At 43.4% G+C, this 18677-nt stretch overlaps 1 protein-coding gene across 1 annotated transcript in view; it reads right to left on the reverse strand.

Annotated features, from left to right (window-relative positions):
* AHCY (adenosylhomocysteinase) overlaps window positions 1–18677 on the reverse strand; it is a gene marked incomplete in the record, with an annotated part of 361029 nt that overhangs the window by 231891 nt on the left and 110461 nt on the right. Inside the window, 1 exon segment of the mRNA XM_044090274.1 lies at window positions 5999–6189. Within this exon segment, the coding sequence (XP_043946209.1) occupies window positions 5999–6189 (191 nt within the window).

An 18677-nucleotide genomic window follows, 5' to 3' on the forward strand; every position in this document is an offset into this window, starting at 1 on the left:
TGAATCAGTGGCAAGATTCTGATCCAACCCATCAACAGTAAACTGCACTTCCTGGACAGACCCTTGCATACACATGCATGAGCCACCCTGGCAAGAACTCATCTCTAGACAAGCTCTGCAAGTGGTTATTTGTCTGCTACATGTCTGTGTACACATTAGCATGGAACTCAAGAACTGCCCTCCCTCCATCTACAAATTAGGGGGCTGTGCCATACAGTTATTAAATGCACCTTTGATATTCTGTTGCTATTGCAGCTGTTACCTTGCTTGCAAGTGGCTGTCATTTGTCATAAAGTATGTTCTGCAATGAAACACTGTACAAGTACTCAAGCTTCATTGTATTACATTAAGCAGAATAAAAAAGAATAAAAATTCAAAAGTGATAAAAGTGAAACTCCAGCTCTACTCAGTGGAATACCGCCTGCTCAGAGGCGATCTGTGCCTGACGTATAAAGTCATGTCCAACCCAGAATTAATGGACATACTGCACCTCAGAAAATCCAAATCCCATCGAGCTACGCGCTCCAGAGACTTGAACCTCAGCACTGAAATAAATACGACATGCTGGAGGGACAGAGTCATAACCCAGAGGCTCCCTTCACTCTGGAATAAAATCCCAGTCCAGGTTAGGCAGAGTCCCTCATTGACTCTCTTCAAGAGGAATTCTGACGAGTGGATGGGAGATCGTAGGTTTACCCCGGGTATCACTTCTGTGTCACTGTTAGACAGAGGCACAGTATACTAACCTCAAAAAAGGGCATAGCAAAATTAATTTAAAATGGGTGGCAAAAGCCAAACACACTCTGGCTAGGCTTATAAATGCCCATAAGCAGATAGCCTAGTATGAACCTATGATATGTAATTTTTTTCAATTGCTATTTTATCGTTACAGCCGATAAAGCCCAGTTTGTGGCTAAAATTGTCTTTAGACCAGTTCACTTACCTGATAAATCAGATACTTAGTTTGGGGCCTGTTGCAGGACTACAAAGTTGCTATTCTTTCAAGCCTTGGATCAATCTTTAGCAAGCAGTTAAACATACAGGACATACAAGATCTAATCTTTGCTGTGTCATGCAGCATAGAATTCCTCATCAAAACAGCAGAGAATCTTTGTCAAATACACCACAGCTGCATCATCTACTCCAAAACTGCTATAGATCACATTTGGTTTTACCATCTTAATCACCATCTAATGGATCAAATCTAGAAGTCGTCCCTCCAGTCACTTTTCAAAAATGTATCACCTGCATTCAGCACTCCACTGAGCAACGTCTGTAAATGTTCAGCTCATACTCACTCAATTTGATGTCTATGGCTTTCTGATGTAATGAACCTCAAAGTCTGAGGTGTCCTCTTGTTTGCCAAGTACAGTGCTTAATTAACAAAACCAGTTAAAATTACCTTATGTCCCTCTGTGCCTTACACCACAATCAGTCCCTGAAAACATGCAACTTCCACTCAGTCTTCAAAATCACAAATTCACAGCAGGTTCTCTTGTACCAGCACTAGCTAAACAGATGGTCAATTGGAAACACCAAATGCCCTGGTCAGTTTCAAAAAGCCCCTCAGTCTACACGGTTACCTGGTATGTACCAAAAACTGCAAATCCACATAGGTTCAGGAGTATATACACATATTGCAGCAAGCATGAATTACAACCAAGATGCATTTCTTGCCACTTATTTTGTGCTGTCATTTTGCCATCCTTTTACATTTTGTTGTACCTTAAATGTTTCCTTCCAGGCTGTGCACGAGTAGTAGTTATCTGGTCAGTACACCTGCCTAGTAAAAGGAAAAACTCCTCATTCTTTGCCATGGCAGTCATTTCTTCACTTCTGCTCAGTACTTAATCTAAGCTACAGTTATGAAAACCTAGAATCACTGGACTGCCTTGTTCTTTACACAATTTCTGAGAAATCACTTGCTAAAATGTGTTAGAGTGAAAACAGCAATTCCTTAAGACCACCATTTTGGGGAGTTTCTCCCTTCCACAATGTTTTGCAACCATGGAGTTGGTGTATTTAAATTAAAGTATGGGGAAACAGGTTGCCCCCCCAAAAAATATATATATATATATATATTTTTTGAGCGGTGTAATTAGGGTGACTGTTATGCTAGTATTTTAATAAGTTGCAACTGCAAAAGAAACCTCAAAAAAAAAAAAAAAAAAAAAAAAAAAAATCACATTCTGCTCTTGCAGAAGCATCACTACTTCTCAGAACACTCTGACACAATTTCAGAATCAAGGCACAAAACTGGGAAAGAGGAGATCCCTAGTGCAGAGATGGTGGCTAACATCGCCCCAATGATGTCAGTACTCAGCCAGCTAGGACTGCTAGAGCAGCTGGCTGGGGAAGGCCTAGATTAAACCACAACTGCTGGTCCTTGCTCACTCCCAAATTCCTGCCAAGAGCTCCACTCAAAAGAAGGCCTAGGACAGCAGCACTTGCAACTATAGATTCTAGGAAGAAGGAACCCACCCAGGATTGTGCACGCATGTTAGCTAAAGTCATAGGTATGCAGGAATGTACTACCATTGCACCCAACATAGCTGGCATTTTCCCATTCTTTCTACGTAAACAAGCAAGAGTATTAGGATTCAAGAATCTCCTCACCCTCCTGGATAGTGGGCCCAATTTCCAGGCCTCTCCTCCCTCTGTTCTAGGAAACTGGACTGGAAAGCAAAGAATACAAATGGGGATAAGGCCTAAAGGCCAAAGGATAATAAAACATGATACATAACTAAGCAAGTCATCTCTTCAAGAGATGACAAGAGCATTAGAAAATCATCCCCACCCCAATTTTCTATATGGGGTCACAGTGTCATGTCAACTGTTGCCATCCTTGTTTAATGCCACTTCTACCTTCAAACACTCATGCCTATTGCAGGTCTTCACACACAATCCATCCACTACTTTTCTAGGCACCCTCATTTCTTCTTGCCTTCTTGTCTGTCCCAAATCTTCAGATTAACTTCTGCTTTTCTACACATATGCCCAAACCACTGTAATCTATTCTGACTTTCTGGAATTGGAACTACTTAGACTTCTGCTGTTATGGCCTCATTTCATCTGTTCCAAAGTGTACATTCTACCACCTTTCTCAGACACTTCATCTCCATCACTTCTAGCTTCAACTGCTCTGCCTTTACTGCCCAGGTGTTTGTACCACATAATAGTACGGTTGCACCACTATTTTGTGCACCTTGTTTTTCAACTTCTTTCGCATTCTGTGATGCACTACAGCTGAAACAGAGTCTGATGTAGCTTCTCCGATTCTAGCTTTGACCTCCTCATTCAGACTTCCCCTCCTCCACAACCACCCAGATAACTGAAGCTGTTAATCTGTTCCACTACCTTCCCTTCTATCTCAATTCTCAACTTATTCTGATTTCCCCATTTGCTATAATTACAACCATCTTATCTGTACTCGGTTTCATTCCATGCGTCTTCAGTTTTGCATTCCATTCCTCTATCCTTTGCTGAAGTTCTTGTTCAGTCTGCCTGTAATACCACATCATCTTCATGCAGCAGTTTTGATGATCACAGTCCAGTCTGATCCGTTTGCTAATGTAGTCCAGTATCAATATAAACAGCAATGGGTTCAGCGTTGAACCCAGATGTACACCCACTCCCACTGATAACCCCCCCTAACATCGTCCCAGTGATGTCATTACTCAGCCAGCAAGGATTGCTAGAGGAGCTGGCTGGGGAAGGCCTAGATTAAACCGCAACTGCTGGGCCTTGCTCACTGTTCGTACTTGAGTCACTGGGTCCTTGTGCAGAATTTGCACGAATTCTGCCAATGTTTGTGGAACTTCAAACCACTGCAGGACTGCCCAAATCAGCTTTCTTTGGACCTTGTCATATATGCTAGGAATGACAAGTTGGACTCTTTTCTCATTTCTCTATTTCTAGAGAGATGGAAAATGTCAACCTAAAGTTCTAAATTAAAATGGGTAATGAATGCTTCATTTCAGAAAAGCTACAAGCAATCTCAAAGCCACACCTAATTTAAGCATTAAGGACTTTGGCCCTGCAATACCAGACCTAGCATTTCAAAAAAATAAATAAATACCACTTGCATCAAGCTCCAATTTCCTATACTTAAAAATGGGACTGAAGGCAGAAATATTATTCACAAATCCTAGACCATGCTTTCTCTGATATGTAAATCCATAAATTTTAAGAGCATGCAAAAAACAAGTCTCAGTTACTGCAGCATGATATAAGCAGTTACTGAAAAAACACCAGTCAGTTATTCAAAAGGAATTGCAGTTCACTCGATGTACTAAATGAAGCATGTTCTTCTAGTAGAAGAGTATTGCCATTTGATAGCTCAGAAAGCACAACTGTCTTTCTGCAGATAGTCATATTTCTTTACAGCCAAGCTTCTATAAGTGCCCTAGGCAACAGACTACAACTTCCATTCTTTATTGCAAGCTCCAAAATACTGGGCTAACTCCTGCTTAGTTTTATTATGCTGTGCGTATCTGAACTCTCTTTTCTGTATTATCCAGTGTAAATCAATGTGCACTGCATTTATAAGTCAGGTTGTTTAAGGTGTACCATGGCCACCATTTTCTCCCTCATAGCGTAACCAAACTTTCCACCCCAGCACTTTCTGGCACAGTCATTAATTCATTCCACCTTCCTGTTTCCTCAACCCCCCCACTGAAGTGGATTCCAAACTTGGGCATCCACCCAATCTGGTGGAGAAAATTTGAACAGATAAATACTGTAGCCACTTGGCAAGAGGCCTACCATTTTCCCCCATTCCTCAAAGTGCAGTGACCTTGAAGTAGCATATCTAGAAGGAGGGGGTGTGGGGAACAGCACCAAAAATAAACCTAAAATTTGTTTTTGCAACCTCATAAGTTTGAAGCTTTAGGTGTCAAAAAATGTAAGACATCCAGATATTAACCTCCACTCTCCTTACTTCCATTTATTACCTTTGTCTAGTAAATCACCCTGCTCTGGGATTTTCACACCTGCAAAGCCCACAGTTGACTTCCATCTCCTCTGTATATGGCTATATCTTAAAACTGGCTTGTATCTAAACCTACATGCCAAATTGTACACACTGGGTTTCCATATTCACAATGCTTTCCTTGAACTCTGTCATACACTTCATGTCTTAAGCCACAGTCTATGAACTCCTGGAAAGCATACAGTATTTCACTCCAATCCCTGAAAGGCAATTGGTCTTGGATACATGAGAATGGAAGGGCTATATGTGGTACTGTGCTGTAGTTTCAAGTTTATGCTCCTCTCAAAACTCCTGAGAGCAGCTGTCTTCTGATGACCACTACCTATACTGTGAAGAAACCAAGTTGCAAATGACCATCAATAAAGATACAAGGTTTTACTACCAAATGACCATTGCTCCATCCAAGTATGTCCTTGTTGCCATATGACTGACATGCAAACATGTGTTTGTTTGCCTAACGGATGTAGCTTTCAGTCCAATATCTTAGTTCAAGTCAATTATGGTCAGAGGACAACAGGAGTTTTGCAGTTTAAGCTGCAAACTATACAGTCTTTACATTTACAATCTACATATGCACTTGGCTGCAACACTGTTCCTGCCGCTAGATACAAGTGGACAAGGTTATCACTTCAGACGTCTGAAGGAAAAATAGCTTTGAACCTCCTTTCATACATCACCCTCTCCTCGGTGAAAACCTGCCTGGTGACCATACAAGGAAATGAACAAGGTCCACTTGAATAGTTAAGTTAAATCTCCAGCGAATAAACTGTCTGTATTTTTATTCCTTAGAGCCATCTCATGTAACCATGAATTTCCTCACCATTTGAAACCCACTATCCACAAAGACTACTATAAAATCTCAGTCTCTGAAAACAATACTCTTTCAGAGGTAAATAGTCAAATTACAAACTTGCTGTAAAATGTATGCATGCTCAGTTTAAAACCAACTATATCCAATACTTTTGTGCACTGTTTGAAAGTGCAACGCTTGCCTTAATAACTATTCACCTCTGCTCCAAGTGCCATCAGAGTTTCAATCAGCACTGCGGTCTGGACAGTCATATGGAGGCAGCCACCAATCCGTGCTCCCTTCAGGGGTTTGGAGGAGTTATGCATCTCCCGCATCTTCATCAAACCCGGCATCTCATTTTCAGCAATTTCAATAGCCTTCCGGCCCCAATCAGCCAAACTGATGTCAGCTGTAAAAAAGAAAAGTATAAGACCAATATTCTCCAAAAGTGATACGGTAAGAACAACCAAACACGCTGATATTGCAAACTACTACTCGCCAAAGACTACAGCATTAAAATCAAAGCTAGCTTCTCCAAGCAACAGCGCCTTGGAAAATATTGTCTAGTCACATTTCAAAGTTAACAAATTGAAAGGACTATGAGGTTATATTCTGTTAGACAACACTGTGTAAGAATTAAAAAAGTTATTATATAGAAAATGCAGCTTAACCATGGCAGATCTTATATCACCTTACCAGTATTTCAGAAAAGAATTCAACCTCCACTTCCCTAAAAGGCCCAACTCACATTTCTTTAGAGAGACTTCTCTGGTCAGAAAAGTGAAAGTGTTTTATCTTGGATGTTCTACCCAGCAATAATATCAAAATAGCACCATAAGTAGTTATTTGTTCTACCTCCAAAAGGCCTGTTTTTTTTTTTTTTTTAAACAGAAGATGTTATGTGATCCTATCTCGCCTACATTCTGACTGATGGGTTCGGAGCCGATCCCTCGGCTCCGACTCGGCACGCTTATGCCAAAGAGCAAAGTCTCTTATTGGCTGAGCTTACTATATCCCAGGATGCACCACTACCAGTCCCCCAGATCTCGTTTGCCGCTAACAAGTGAAGACGTGGTCTCGAGCTGGCTGAGCTAAGTAGTGATTATTTCACTAACTTTTCTGTCAGGGATTTCTTTATTCTTCAACAAAAAGCTGTTTTAACAGCTATTCTTGTGTTTAGAGTGCGTTTGGAGAAAATTACTTGGTAATTTCTTGTGTTGTGAGTGTTGACTAGGAGTACCTCTTGTGTGGAAAGGCCTTTCCCGGTCTTTTTGGTAGTTAGGTTACTTCTGTTCTGTGTAGGGATCTCGGATCCTTTATACTGCTGGTAGTTTCTCTTTCTCTTAAAAGAAGGACAAGCAGAGAAAATTTATTTTCTATTTACAGTGTTTGTACTGTGTTTTGGATATAATTCACTGGAATGTCTCAGGTACCTAGGCCTTCAGGCTTTAAAAAGTGCACCAAGTGCAACTTTAAAATGTCTATCACAGATGACCACTCTCTCTGTGTTTATTGTTTGGGTGCAAAACATTTGCAGGAGTCCTGCAGCGTGCGTCACACTTTTTCCTCGAGGGTCCTCCAAGAGAGGAAAAATAAGCTCATATTAAAAGGCCTTATAAAACCCTCCTTCGAAGAAGCTTTAGCATCCTCTCCTTCTCCTGCTAAAAAGAAAAGGGCGTCGGCTCCGACCAATCCGTCGGATCCGACTGCCAAAAGGCATAGGCAGGTTTCTCCTTCGGCTCCAAGGACTTTGGAGCCGAGGGCGGAACGGTCTGCCTCGATGCCACCAGTCTCGACTCCTCTGGCTTCGGAGCCGATGGCTGGGGCATCGAGAGGCGGGTCATCTTCGTCGGCTCCACTGGTTTCGGAGCCGATGAAGGTTGTCCGCTCAGACACTTCCTCCTCGGCGCCGAAGTCCTCCTCGGCACTGATGGAAACTAGTGTGGGTATTCCTTCGGCGCCGATAGTCATCGAGTCGCCTCGGAGCCGGTCCCCTAGCCCCTTGGGGCCATTGGAGAGGCCATCTCGAACCCGTTCAGTATCCTCTAGGTCATCGAGGATGTCAGATTCAGACATAGACAGGGTGCTCCAAAGACTGTTCCAGTCCCCAGTCTTTCAAAAATTTTTCGGCTCCGACCCAGTTGGCTTCGGAGCCGATGGCCCATGCCCATGTCATTGCCATTCCTCCTCCGACTGCTTCGGCTCCGTCGGAGCAGGTGCGGTTGGAGCCGGTAGAGGTCTTAGGGTCGGCGCCGACCCTTACTCCAACCCCGGCCTTCGGGTCCGAGTTTGGTACACGGACTTCTTCGGCTGGACCCGGGGGTGATGTTTCGGGACCTATGCTGTCGGTTCCGAGCCTCCCTCTCGGTGCTTCGGCTGCGGGACTTCCGTCTGCTATCATGGCTCCAGGGACCGGACACTCCCAGGATTCTGGGGGTCCGGCTTTCAGAGCTATGAGGAGTGCCTTGGCCAAGTCTTCTTCGGCCATCTCTCCGGCTTTACCGGCACCTTCCCTGGGCGTGGAGACTGGGTCTTTGGCAGTTCCCCTGTCCTTAGGCAGCGGAGCCCCTGGGCCTGAGGTTACCCCCACTGGGGGTTCCCCTCCTCCTGAGGGTTCTTCGGAGTTGTCTTCAGAGGAGCCCCCAAGGAAGAGATCGTGCAAGAGGAAGCACGTGGACTCCCCCGAGTCTATTACATCGGACACTGATCTTGATGATGCGGAGGGGTCCCCGAAGTCATCCTCGGATGATGTCTCATTTGCAGACATCTTAGAGATCCTCAAACAACGAGGCGGCTGGATATCCAAACCCCCCTCTGCTGATGAGTCAGTGCTCCTCAAGGCCTTTGGGGCTCAGCCCTCCGCCTCCTGGGTGTCTCTGCCCTTCGACGAGCTCCTGGATTTAGTTTGTCGGAGGGCGTGGGAACATCCAGATACCGTAGAACCAGTCCCTTCTCGCCCTAACAAATTTTTGTCTGCCCCACCCGAGAAGGAGTTCCTGACTAAAGGCGTGGCTGTAGATGCCATGGTGGTGGCATCTGCTACACAACAGGACGTGGCAGAGGCTTCAACGTCCGTCCATCCTCCTAATAAGGAGTCTAGGAGCATGGACCGGTATGGGAAGCCCACCCTGACTTCAGCGGCCTTTACTTTAAGGTCCCTGAATTATTTGGCACATTTTACTAGGCTTCAGAGGGATCTGGTCAAGGAACTGTCAGATTCCCTCTCGGGTAACCTACCTGAGCAGCTAGCCCAGTCGGTTAGCTCTCAGTTGGCTATCCTTGCTTCAATTTCTAACTCGTCCATGAGGCTCATTTCATATGCGGCCGAAGGGGCGGGTAGAGCGGCAGGCACAGGCGTGGCTCTACGGAGACAAGCCTGGCTCCGTTTGTGTCATTTTGCGGAGGCCTTCAAGTCTTCCTTCGCCGACGCTCCCTTTGATGGGTCCTCTTTGTTTGGACCTAAGGATAAAGACACTCTTACCCGCTGTGAGCAAGAAGGAAAAACTTTATCTGCCGTAGGTGCACGTTATTCCACTCCCTTTCGGCCTTATCCCAAGGCTAAAGGAGGAGGGAAGATGTGGTTCCGCAAATCACGTAAGTTTTTCCATCAACAGCAGGAAGATTCCCCTTCCAGAGGCAGAGGACGGGAAATTTTTCTGGGAGACGCCGTCCCAGAGGCGGCAGAGGGCCCCGCAATTCTGGAGACCGCGAGTCCTTTCGTGGCTCTTCAGCCTCCCACACTTCATGAGGGATTGCCCGGCTGTGCTGCTCGAGCCAGTCTGGTGCCGTTTTGCCAAGCACCTAAAAGCCTGGGAGTCAATCACTCAGGACAGATGGGTGCTTCGGATTATTGCCGGAGGTTACACCATTCCCTTCACACACTCACCCCCACCGTCCAAAAATCCCGGACCCACCACCCAGTCAAAGGGAAATTGCAGCCGCAGAAGCGTTAAAGCTGCTAGAAAGGAGTCATCCAACCGGTCCCCACAGACCAGATCGGATCGGAAATTACTCAAGGTTCTTTTAGTGCCAAAAAAAGACAGGGGACCTGAGACCAATATTGGATCTCAGCAGACTAAACCAATCCGTCACGAAATCCAAATTCCGAATGGTCACGTTACAATCCATTCTCCCATTATTGGAGAAGGATGTTTGGATGTGCTCCATAGATCTCAAGGACGCCTATTATCACATACCGATACATCGGGCGTCCAGGAAGTATCTGCGCTTCAGCCTGGGAGACAGTCATTTCCAATTTTGTGCTCTGCCCTTTGGTCTCACCACAGCCCCCAGGGTGTTCAAGTGTTTGGCAGTAGTAACTGCTCACCTGAGGAGTCTTGGATTCCAAGTGTTTCCCTATCTGGACGACTGGCTCCTGACTGCCACCACCAGTCATCTACTAATGGACAACCTCAAAGCCACCTTTTCCCTGGGTGCTACCCTGGGAATTACATTCAATTGGTCAAAGTCTGTCTTGCTGCCCTCTCAGCGCATAAGGTTCATAGGAGCAGAGATAGACTCAAAATTGATGCGCGTTTTTCTTCCTACCGAAAGGATCCAAACTTTACAAGGCCAAGTTCAAGCCCTGCTTTCAAGATCCAAGGCCCCAGCCAGGATGGTCCTGCAACTTTTAGGTTCGATGTCTGCCACGGTTCTTCTAGTTCCTCTGGCAAGATTGCACATGAGGATTCTTCAGTGGCTATTATCGACTCAATGGTCCTTTCAGGATCTTCCCCTCAATCATCCCATTATGATTACAGAAACGTGCAAACGGGACCTTCGCTGGTGGCTTCAGACATCCAATCTGAATCAGGGAAGTCCTTTTGTTATTCCCCCTCCAGTTGTCACCCTGACGACGGATGCCTCCCAGACAGGGTGGGGGGGGCATTGTCTGGGCAGGTTAGTTCAGGGTTCCTGGCTTCCAGACGAAACCTTTCTCCACATCAATGTATTGGAGATGAGGGCTGTACTTCTGTCCCTACAGGCCTTACACAAGTTTCTCCCTCAGGGCATTATTGCTATCCACACAGACAACATGTCGGTGGTCTGGTATCTAAACAAACAGGGAGGGACCAGATCTTACCCCCTTTGCAGAGAGGCCATGAGGGTGTGGGAATGGGCTGTAGCTACCAGCCGTTTCTTGGTAGCGACCCACATTCCGGGGAAATCCAATATATTGGCAGACAGATTACGCAGGACAATTCTCTCTCCTCACGAATGGTCCCTGAACGAAACAGTAGCAGCTCAGGTTTTCAGAAGATGGGGGACGCCGTGCTGCGACCTGTTTGCAACACCACAAAACACAAAGTGCAAAAGGTTCTTCTCCTTGACTCCACATCAGGGGGAAGCAGCTATGGATGCTCTAGCACAACCTTGGCCAACAGGGCTACTTTATGCCTTTCCTCCGATTCCACTTCTCCCCAAAGTCATTCAGAAAGCTTCTCAATTGGGGTCCACATTGATACTAATTGCTCAAGACTGGCCTCGCCAGGTATGGTTTCCTACCTGAAGAAACATGCGGTGGACGATCCTTGGGTTTTAGATCTAACTCCGGATCTGCTAATTCATCAGTCGGGACGACAACACCAGTCCCTTCACACTTTGAAGTTGACAGCTTGGCTCCTCCACTTCCGACTTTAGTCAGAAATCACACCTTAGACCCGGAAGTTATTCACATTTTATCTTCGGCCCACAAACCCACCACTAACAAATTGTACCTCAGTAAGTGGAAGAGGTTTGCTATCTGGGCTCAACTCAGGGGCTTAGACCCTATCACTGCTCCGATCCCAGAGGTTTTGAAATTTTTAACATCCTTGTTTAATCAAGGATCTTCTGTCTCTACTATTAAAGTCCAACTAGCAGCTATCTCTAAATTTCACGAATCCATGGATCCTCCGTTGATGAGCAGCAGATTATGCAAAACTTTCATTAAAGGTGCGGGGCTGTTAAGACCCCCAGTTTTTCATCCTGCGCCTCCGTGGGATCTTGATTTGGTGCTTCGTGCATTAACATCTTTCCCTTTCGAACCGGCTGCTACATGTGAGTTGAAATATCTGTCTTGGAAAACTGCCTTCTTAGTTGCAATTACCTCTGCAAGAAGAGTTTCAGAGCTTCAAGCCCTATCTATCAAACCACCGTACTTGATTTTTCACAAGGATAGAGTATCACTTAGGCCTAATCCATCTTTTGTCCCAAAGGTCTGTTCTAATCTCTGTCTCCAACAATCTCTAGAGCTACCAGTTTTCTTTCCAAAATTCTCCAATGAAGCAGAATACACTCTCCATAAATTGGATGTTCACAGGCAATTGCGCTTCTATCTGGACAGAACTCAGCAAATTCGTAAATCAGACCAGTTGTTTGTGTCCTTCTCAGACAATAAATTGGGTAAAACCATCACAAAAGCTACTATCTCCAAATGGATTAGAGATTGTATAACTCAGGCTTATTCCTCTTCAAATAAGCAACTTACAACATCTATCAAAGCTCACTCTACCAGAGCTATGGCTACTTCTATAGCTTTTCATTCCAAGCTCGCTATTTCTGAGATTTGTGCTGCGGCTACTTGGTCCAATCCGCACACTTTCATTTCCCACTATAAATTGGATGTGGCATCTAAAAGGCGAGCATCATTTGGTTCCACGGTACTCAGGAGTGTTTTCCAGTGAGCCGCCCAGGATTCAGGTGCTAGGGACGCTGTCCCATCAGTCAGAATGTAGGTGAGATAGGATCACATAACATCTTTTAGTTATGTACTCACCATAACTTCAGATGTTTGGGATCCATCTCGCCTACATTCCTAATACCCACCCTCCTTCCCCCGGCCTTGGAGATCAGAAGAGATTGAACGGTTTTGAGTTCTATTGTTTTATCTTGTTTCTTCTGACGATGTTATATAAGCAGTGCTTGCATGTGTGCATGTATGCGGACAAACTAGATCTGGGGGACTGGTAGTGGTGCATCCTGGGATATAGTAAGCTCAGCCAATAAGAGACTTCGCTCTTTGGCATAAGCGTGCCGAGTCGGAGCCGAGGGATCGGCTCCGAACCCATCAGTCAGAATGTAGGCGAGATGGATCCCAAACATCTGAAGTTATGGTGAGTACATAACTAAAAGTTTCCTGTGGACACTGTGCATTGTGGGAAGGAGAAGATATACTGGTCATTCACAATTTTATTAGATTAGAATGTCAGAACTCAAAGGTTACTTTCAGATTCTCTGGAAAAATAATCAGCAACTTTTACAGCAATTCCTGTGTTTGTGCCTTTGACTGACTCACTCACACACTGACTTACACACTTTAACTGCTGTTTAATTATAATTATAAAGACTAAGAATCAGGTTAGCTGTATAGACGCCAAGGCACTTTCACTACCCGTGTCAGCCCCTGGTATCATGCTTTCTGAAAAATACAACCTCATGACTGCTACTGCACACTAAAGAGAAGTGAAATCACAGAACCTAATGCATTTCAACCCCAGTAGGAAGAACAGGATGCAACATGTTTATGTGGGTTTTTCCTACCCAAAGATCTTAAGACTTGATTGGGAGAAATTCTTAAAGATACTCAAGGAAGCCAAATAGCACAAAAATGTTAGAGAAGATACCTGTAAGCAAAGCATGATCATTTTGGGGGGAGAAAATGTACTTGGGCAATTCACAGGGTCTAGTCAGCCCTCTGACACTAGCACACAAACAAATTACATCTGCAACACTAGTGACTAAATGGAGCTTGCCCAAGGTAAGGTCTGGCATCCTTTTAGGTTCCTGCCATGAACACTCTGTAGACAGTCTGGTAACTTCTTTGTGACCCTTTGGATAGTTAGGACCCAATGACACTACACATACCCTTTAACCTGCTAACCAGATGGCAATTCTTTAATCTCTGGCCAAGCTTCCAATGAGCCAAAATTCTTTACACTGCAGGTAGAAATTTTAGTATTTTTGAGCATATTGGTTAAGTTTCAGGCACTGACCTTGGAATGTTTGCCTCCTACATTGAAGGTCATACCCAACAGAATGGGTCAGGAATACACCTTATATCTGCATCCTGTTACATCTGGGAGTTCAACAAAATTTCATTTTAGGCCGAATATGCATAGTGGCACTGGAAGAGTTAAGGAATCCATAAATCGGCAAAACTGATGATACTCCACTTTACATCTCTTCAACAGGACATGTTTGCTGTAGATCCAGTATGTGAGAACTTTAAATTCATCCAAAACCACCTGCAACTATCCAAGGCAGTTGTCACAGCAATTTATGCCTCCTTCAGGGAATCCAGTTCTCCAAGTTTTGACCCCAATGTTTATGACTGTGTAAGACTGACCTGTGAGAAAAGTGAGTTAAGAACTCTCAACAAGATGACACTTGGGGATCAAAGTCATAGTCCATATAGACTTCCTACTTCTAGCCTGTGCCAATGGCATAGAGGAATAAAGCCATGACAATATCTCAAATGACCAAACTCAAATGGCAGCTTGGGCACAATGATACAAGCAGGGCAGATGGGTGTGTACATACTGAGGCAGAGTTGTGTGTGCTCAGGATACATGCACAGCGGGACTTATTGGAGATTGGTGAAACATCTTTGCAGTCTTGCCTGTGGGTGGACAGACAGTCCTATTGACATCAGCCATTTAAAGTGAGGGGTGATGCAGCACTGCCACTTAAACAACCCACTGCAGGGTGTGAATGGGCAGCACAGGGGATGGGAAGTAGGGCAAACTATAAGCGGCTGCTATGACACTACCCAAGTTGCCTCAATCTCCTCTCCCAAACTTGGGACACTGTTACACCAGGGGAGGCTAGTTGAACTTTTAGAGCCAGTTTACAAAGGCACTGGGAGTAGCTGATGGTGACACAGGGAAAGAGAAAGTAATCAGTTATACTACATAAAATGTTCTTAAACCTTGAACTGAAACTTGATTCTTAACATTTTTGCAGAAGGTTAAATTTTCCACAGCATGTCCTGAAGTCCAAACAGGGATAATGGCCAAAGGACCAATTAGTTTACACAGACATTCCTCTATGGGGGTCTATATTACATTCTCGAAAGCCGACAATGTCAAATCTGACGATGTCGACACGAGAAAAGCGAAACTGCAGAACATCGAACAAGTAAACTGACATCTCCATAAGGGGGATTTCAGTTTACTTCAATGTAGTGCGGTCTCAGAGTTGGTATATTTAAGTAGTGGGGGATGTGGGTGTGCAGGGGGGCTTGCCCCCCTGCCTACACTGTTTAGTTTTTTTTTTGTTAGTTTTATTTTTTTTTCTGGATATTCGAAGTTTTAACAGTTCGATCACTAATGGTCAACCTTTAGTGATTCAAACTGTTAAATATTCGATGTTCTAATATAGACCCTTTATTGTAGGTGTGAGCTTGAAAAGCAGTCAGTGCTCGCTTCACAGGAAGAATGAGATCAGCAGTAAAGAATCCAATGAAACTTTAAAGCAAACAGACCAATACAAGATTGCTTGCCCATTCAATTTAATAAGCTTTCCTTGGATTTTCTACTGCTACCGTCATCCTTCCTTCGATTAGAGGGCACCAACCACTTTTCTTCCTCATAGCTATCACAGAGAAATGTCTGGGTTAACTCAATGATCCTTTGCCAGTTTTCATTGTTTACTACAGTACTTTACGTAAACACATAGGATTCACTGGATTTGCCTTTTCCTGATCTGTAAGTAGATTTCTGTCCAAGTCTACACAGGCGAAACATCATCGATGTTACAGAAACAAAATGGTTCATTGGTCAGTACTAGGCTAATTGTCCTTTTGTGCCATTTTAAGCCTAGCCAGTTATTCCATTTGAGAATCAAACCCTGCATTTTGTCAGTAAATGTACATACCTTAACCATTATGCCAATCCCAAACTTGAAAGAATTTGTAAAGGCACATTCTCAGAATTTTCTGGTACAACCAAACTGAATCCAACATGGCACAATCTATGCCTGGTTTAAAAAGAAGAGGCTACTGAATACCACAACTTCAGTGGTATTCATTGTGTGCTTATCTGGATGGCCTGTGGATTTAGGTAGTGTTAAAACTTGTTTTTCTACATTTATTTATTTTATTTATTTAACATTTGTTGACCGGGCTAATCTGGCTGGATACATGTCCATTTTCAGCAGAGGCCCGAGAAGAAAAGCTCCACTATATACTAGTAAATAACATAAAAACAGCACAGTAAGAGACAATTATAAGAATCTAAAGAACTATTCCAATGTACTATAGTAACAGTACAGAAGCAATTTAACAAATGAAAAATACAGTAAGGATCGCTAATGCCATATTCTTTGCAGAAGCAGGAATTGAAAATGACAAGATAATAAACACTGGAGTCTATACAATATTTACAGTATTAACAATTATGATAAACATTTGTGCCAGGACAATAGTTTTAAGAACCAGATTTGAAAAGCAGGAAGCAACATACAGGTTTAAATAATAGGTGAGATGACAGGTTGCAGTAATATATCTGGTGTAAAGCGAGAGTGACATTATAGGAATAGTAATATCCAAGTGGATGTTAGGTGAGCTACAGAGGGGTAGTACTAGTGAGAGAGACAAGTAGAGGAGATGGATGTATAACAAGGTAATGGAGAGAACTATAGTGAGAGTTGGATGCTGAGGTCAGTCAGGATTTGAACAAGGGCAAAGCCAGTGTGATTTGAAATAGTTCTTTAATTGTTTCTTGAAAAGTTGATAAACCTAAAGTAGTCAGTTCTGTGGGAAGTTTATTCCAGTATGAGCCAACAAACATTTGTTTACAGGGAGTCACCAGATTTATTGTGTGATTTGAGAGTAGCTACTAGCAGTTTGTTAGCTGAGCAAAGGGAAGTAAGATTCCTGTAAGGGGCAACAAGGTTAAGTATAGGTGTATTAGTAGGGTAATGGAGAATTTTATAGGCGATAACTAATTGATGTAGAAGAATAAGATTTTGAAGTTCAAGCCAGTCAAACTTTTTGAGATTAACACAATGATGGGTACGAAATGGGGAACCTGTGGCAAACCTGGCAATGCTATGGTAGGCTGTGGCTAGTTTCTGAAGGTTAGATTTTGATAGGTTGATAAAAGATGGAGAGGCATACAATAATGTAGAGATGAGATGAGTTTGGCTACAGACACCCTGGTAGTTGCTGTAAGAAAGGGCTCAAGTCTATAGAGGGCACTTATCTTTTTATTAACAGTTTTGATGGTTAGGTCAATGTGGGAGTCAAAGTTTAGTTGGTTATCTATTGTGAAACCTAGTAGTTTAGTGGAACAATCAGGTGTAGTTATAGTGCCATTGTCAGAGACAATAGAAAAGGAGAAAGGGGCAGACTTAAGGGTTGGAGAAAAAAGTAATAATTTGTTTTTGGGGGGATTAAGGAGGAGACAGATATGTTGGAACCAGTTTTCTGCTGCTGTAAAGACTTTGGGTGGAAGAATGAAGTTCAGTTGGAGATACAGCAGAACAGATGAGTGTTGAATCATCTGCATACTGAATGCATGTGGATGTTGGGAGAGAAGTAGACAGGTTATTTATAAATATGGAGAAGAGAAGAGGACCCAAGATGGATCCTTGGGGGACCCAGATAGTGACTGGGAGCCGTGAGGATAAATGGCTGTCCCAAAGGACTGCTTGTTTTCTATCTATCAAATATGAGTTAAACCAGTGCAATGCCAAAGAGTCAAGAGAAAGAGATTTCAAAGTGTGTAGCAGAAGGTGATGGTTCACCATATCAAATGCTTTAGAGAGGTTGAGAAATAAAGCAGAAGAGAATAGGTTGTTATTGCGATTTTTGTTGATAGAGTCTGTGAAGGAGAGAAGAGCAGTGGAAGTGCTATGGTAAGGTCTAAAACCATGTTGGGAGTCTGCAAGTAGGTTATTGTGTAGAAGATGATTTAAAAGTTGATGGTATATACAACGTTCTATAATTTTAGATAGTGGTGATAGTAAGGCTATAGGACGGAAGTTAGAAAGTTCATTAGTGTTTCCTCCTTTATGCAGTGGAATGATATGGGAGACTTTCCAGAGGGAGGGAATAGTAGATTCGGTTATTGAATAGTAGATTTGGTTATTGTTCTGTTAATTAAGATGGAGACTGGGTATGCTAGTACTGCTGCTGCTAGCCGCAGATATTCAGCTGGTAATTGGTCAGTTGAAGGAGTACATGGTTTAAGTTTTGAAAGTAGCTTATGAATGTAGGTTGTGGAGACTGTACTGAATTTTAGAGTGGGGGTGTTATGAGGAGAGGTCTTTTGAAGGAAAGTAGGGGGAACCATGGTCTTTGCTAGAGAGGTGACTGTTTCAGAAAAGAAGTTGTTGAATGTATTGGCTATTATGTTAGGAGGGGTCTGAGCTAAGTTAGCTGGAGTAGGTGTGTTGGTATTCCCTGGATGGAGCAGCTTGATTCCTGACCAGAATTTTTTGGGGTTATGATTTTGATGATATTGGAGGTAAAAAAAAATTTTTATCAATAAGGGTGAGTTTTTTGTGGTATTTCTAAGGTATTTGAAGTTTTGATGGTCAGTTAGGTTTTTAGTAGTTCTCCATTTTGTCCATAGTTTGTTCCTTAATAGCATTGTTTGCTTGGTTTCTTTAGAAAGCCAAGGAGCAGCTTTGGATCCTGTTCTAATTAAGCGAGAGGGGGCGTGACTGTCAAGAATTTGGAGGAATGTGTTGTTGAAATGGGTAACTGCCTCATCAAGTGGGAGGTGTTTTAGAGCTGACCAGTTACATCCTTTGAGTTCATTAAGGAAGTTTTGAAGGATGAAGATTTTTTTGTTACGTATAGTACGATAGCTAGCCTGTTTGTGATTATTTTTTTGTTTAGTGATATAGGCGAGAAGATGGTCACGGATCTTGTCAAGGAGTATTCCAGTTTTATATGAGAGGGTATTATTG

The sequence above is a fragment of the Protopterus annectens genome, chromosome 12.part0 (assembly GCF_019279795.1).
Source record: "Protopterus annectens isolate FY-2018-M chromosome 12.part0, PAN1.0, whole genome shotgun sequence".
NCBI classification, from domain to species: domain Eukaryota; kingdom Metazoa; phylum Chordata; order Ceratodontiformes; family Protopteridae; genus Protopterus; species Protopterus annectens.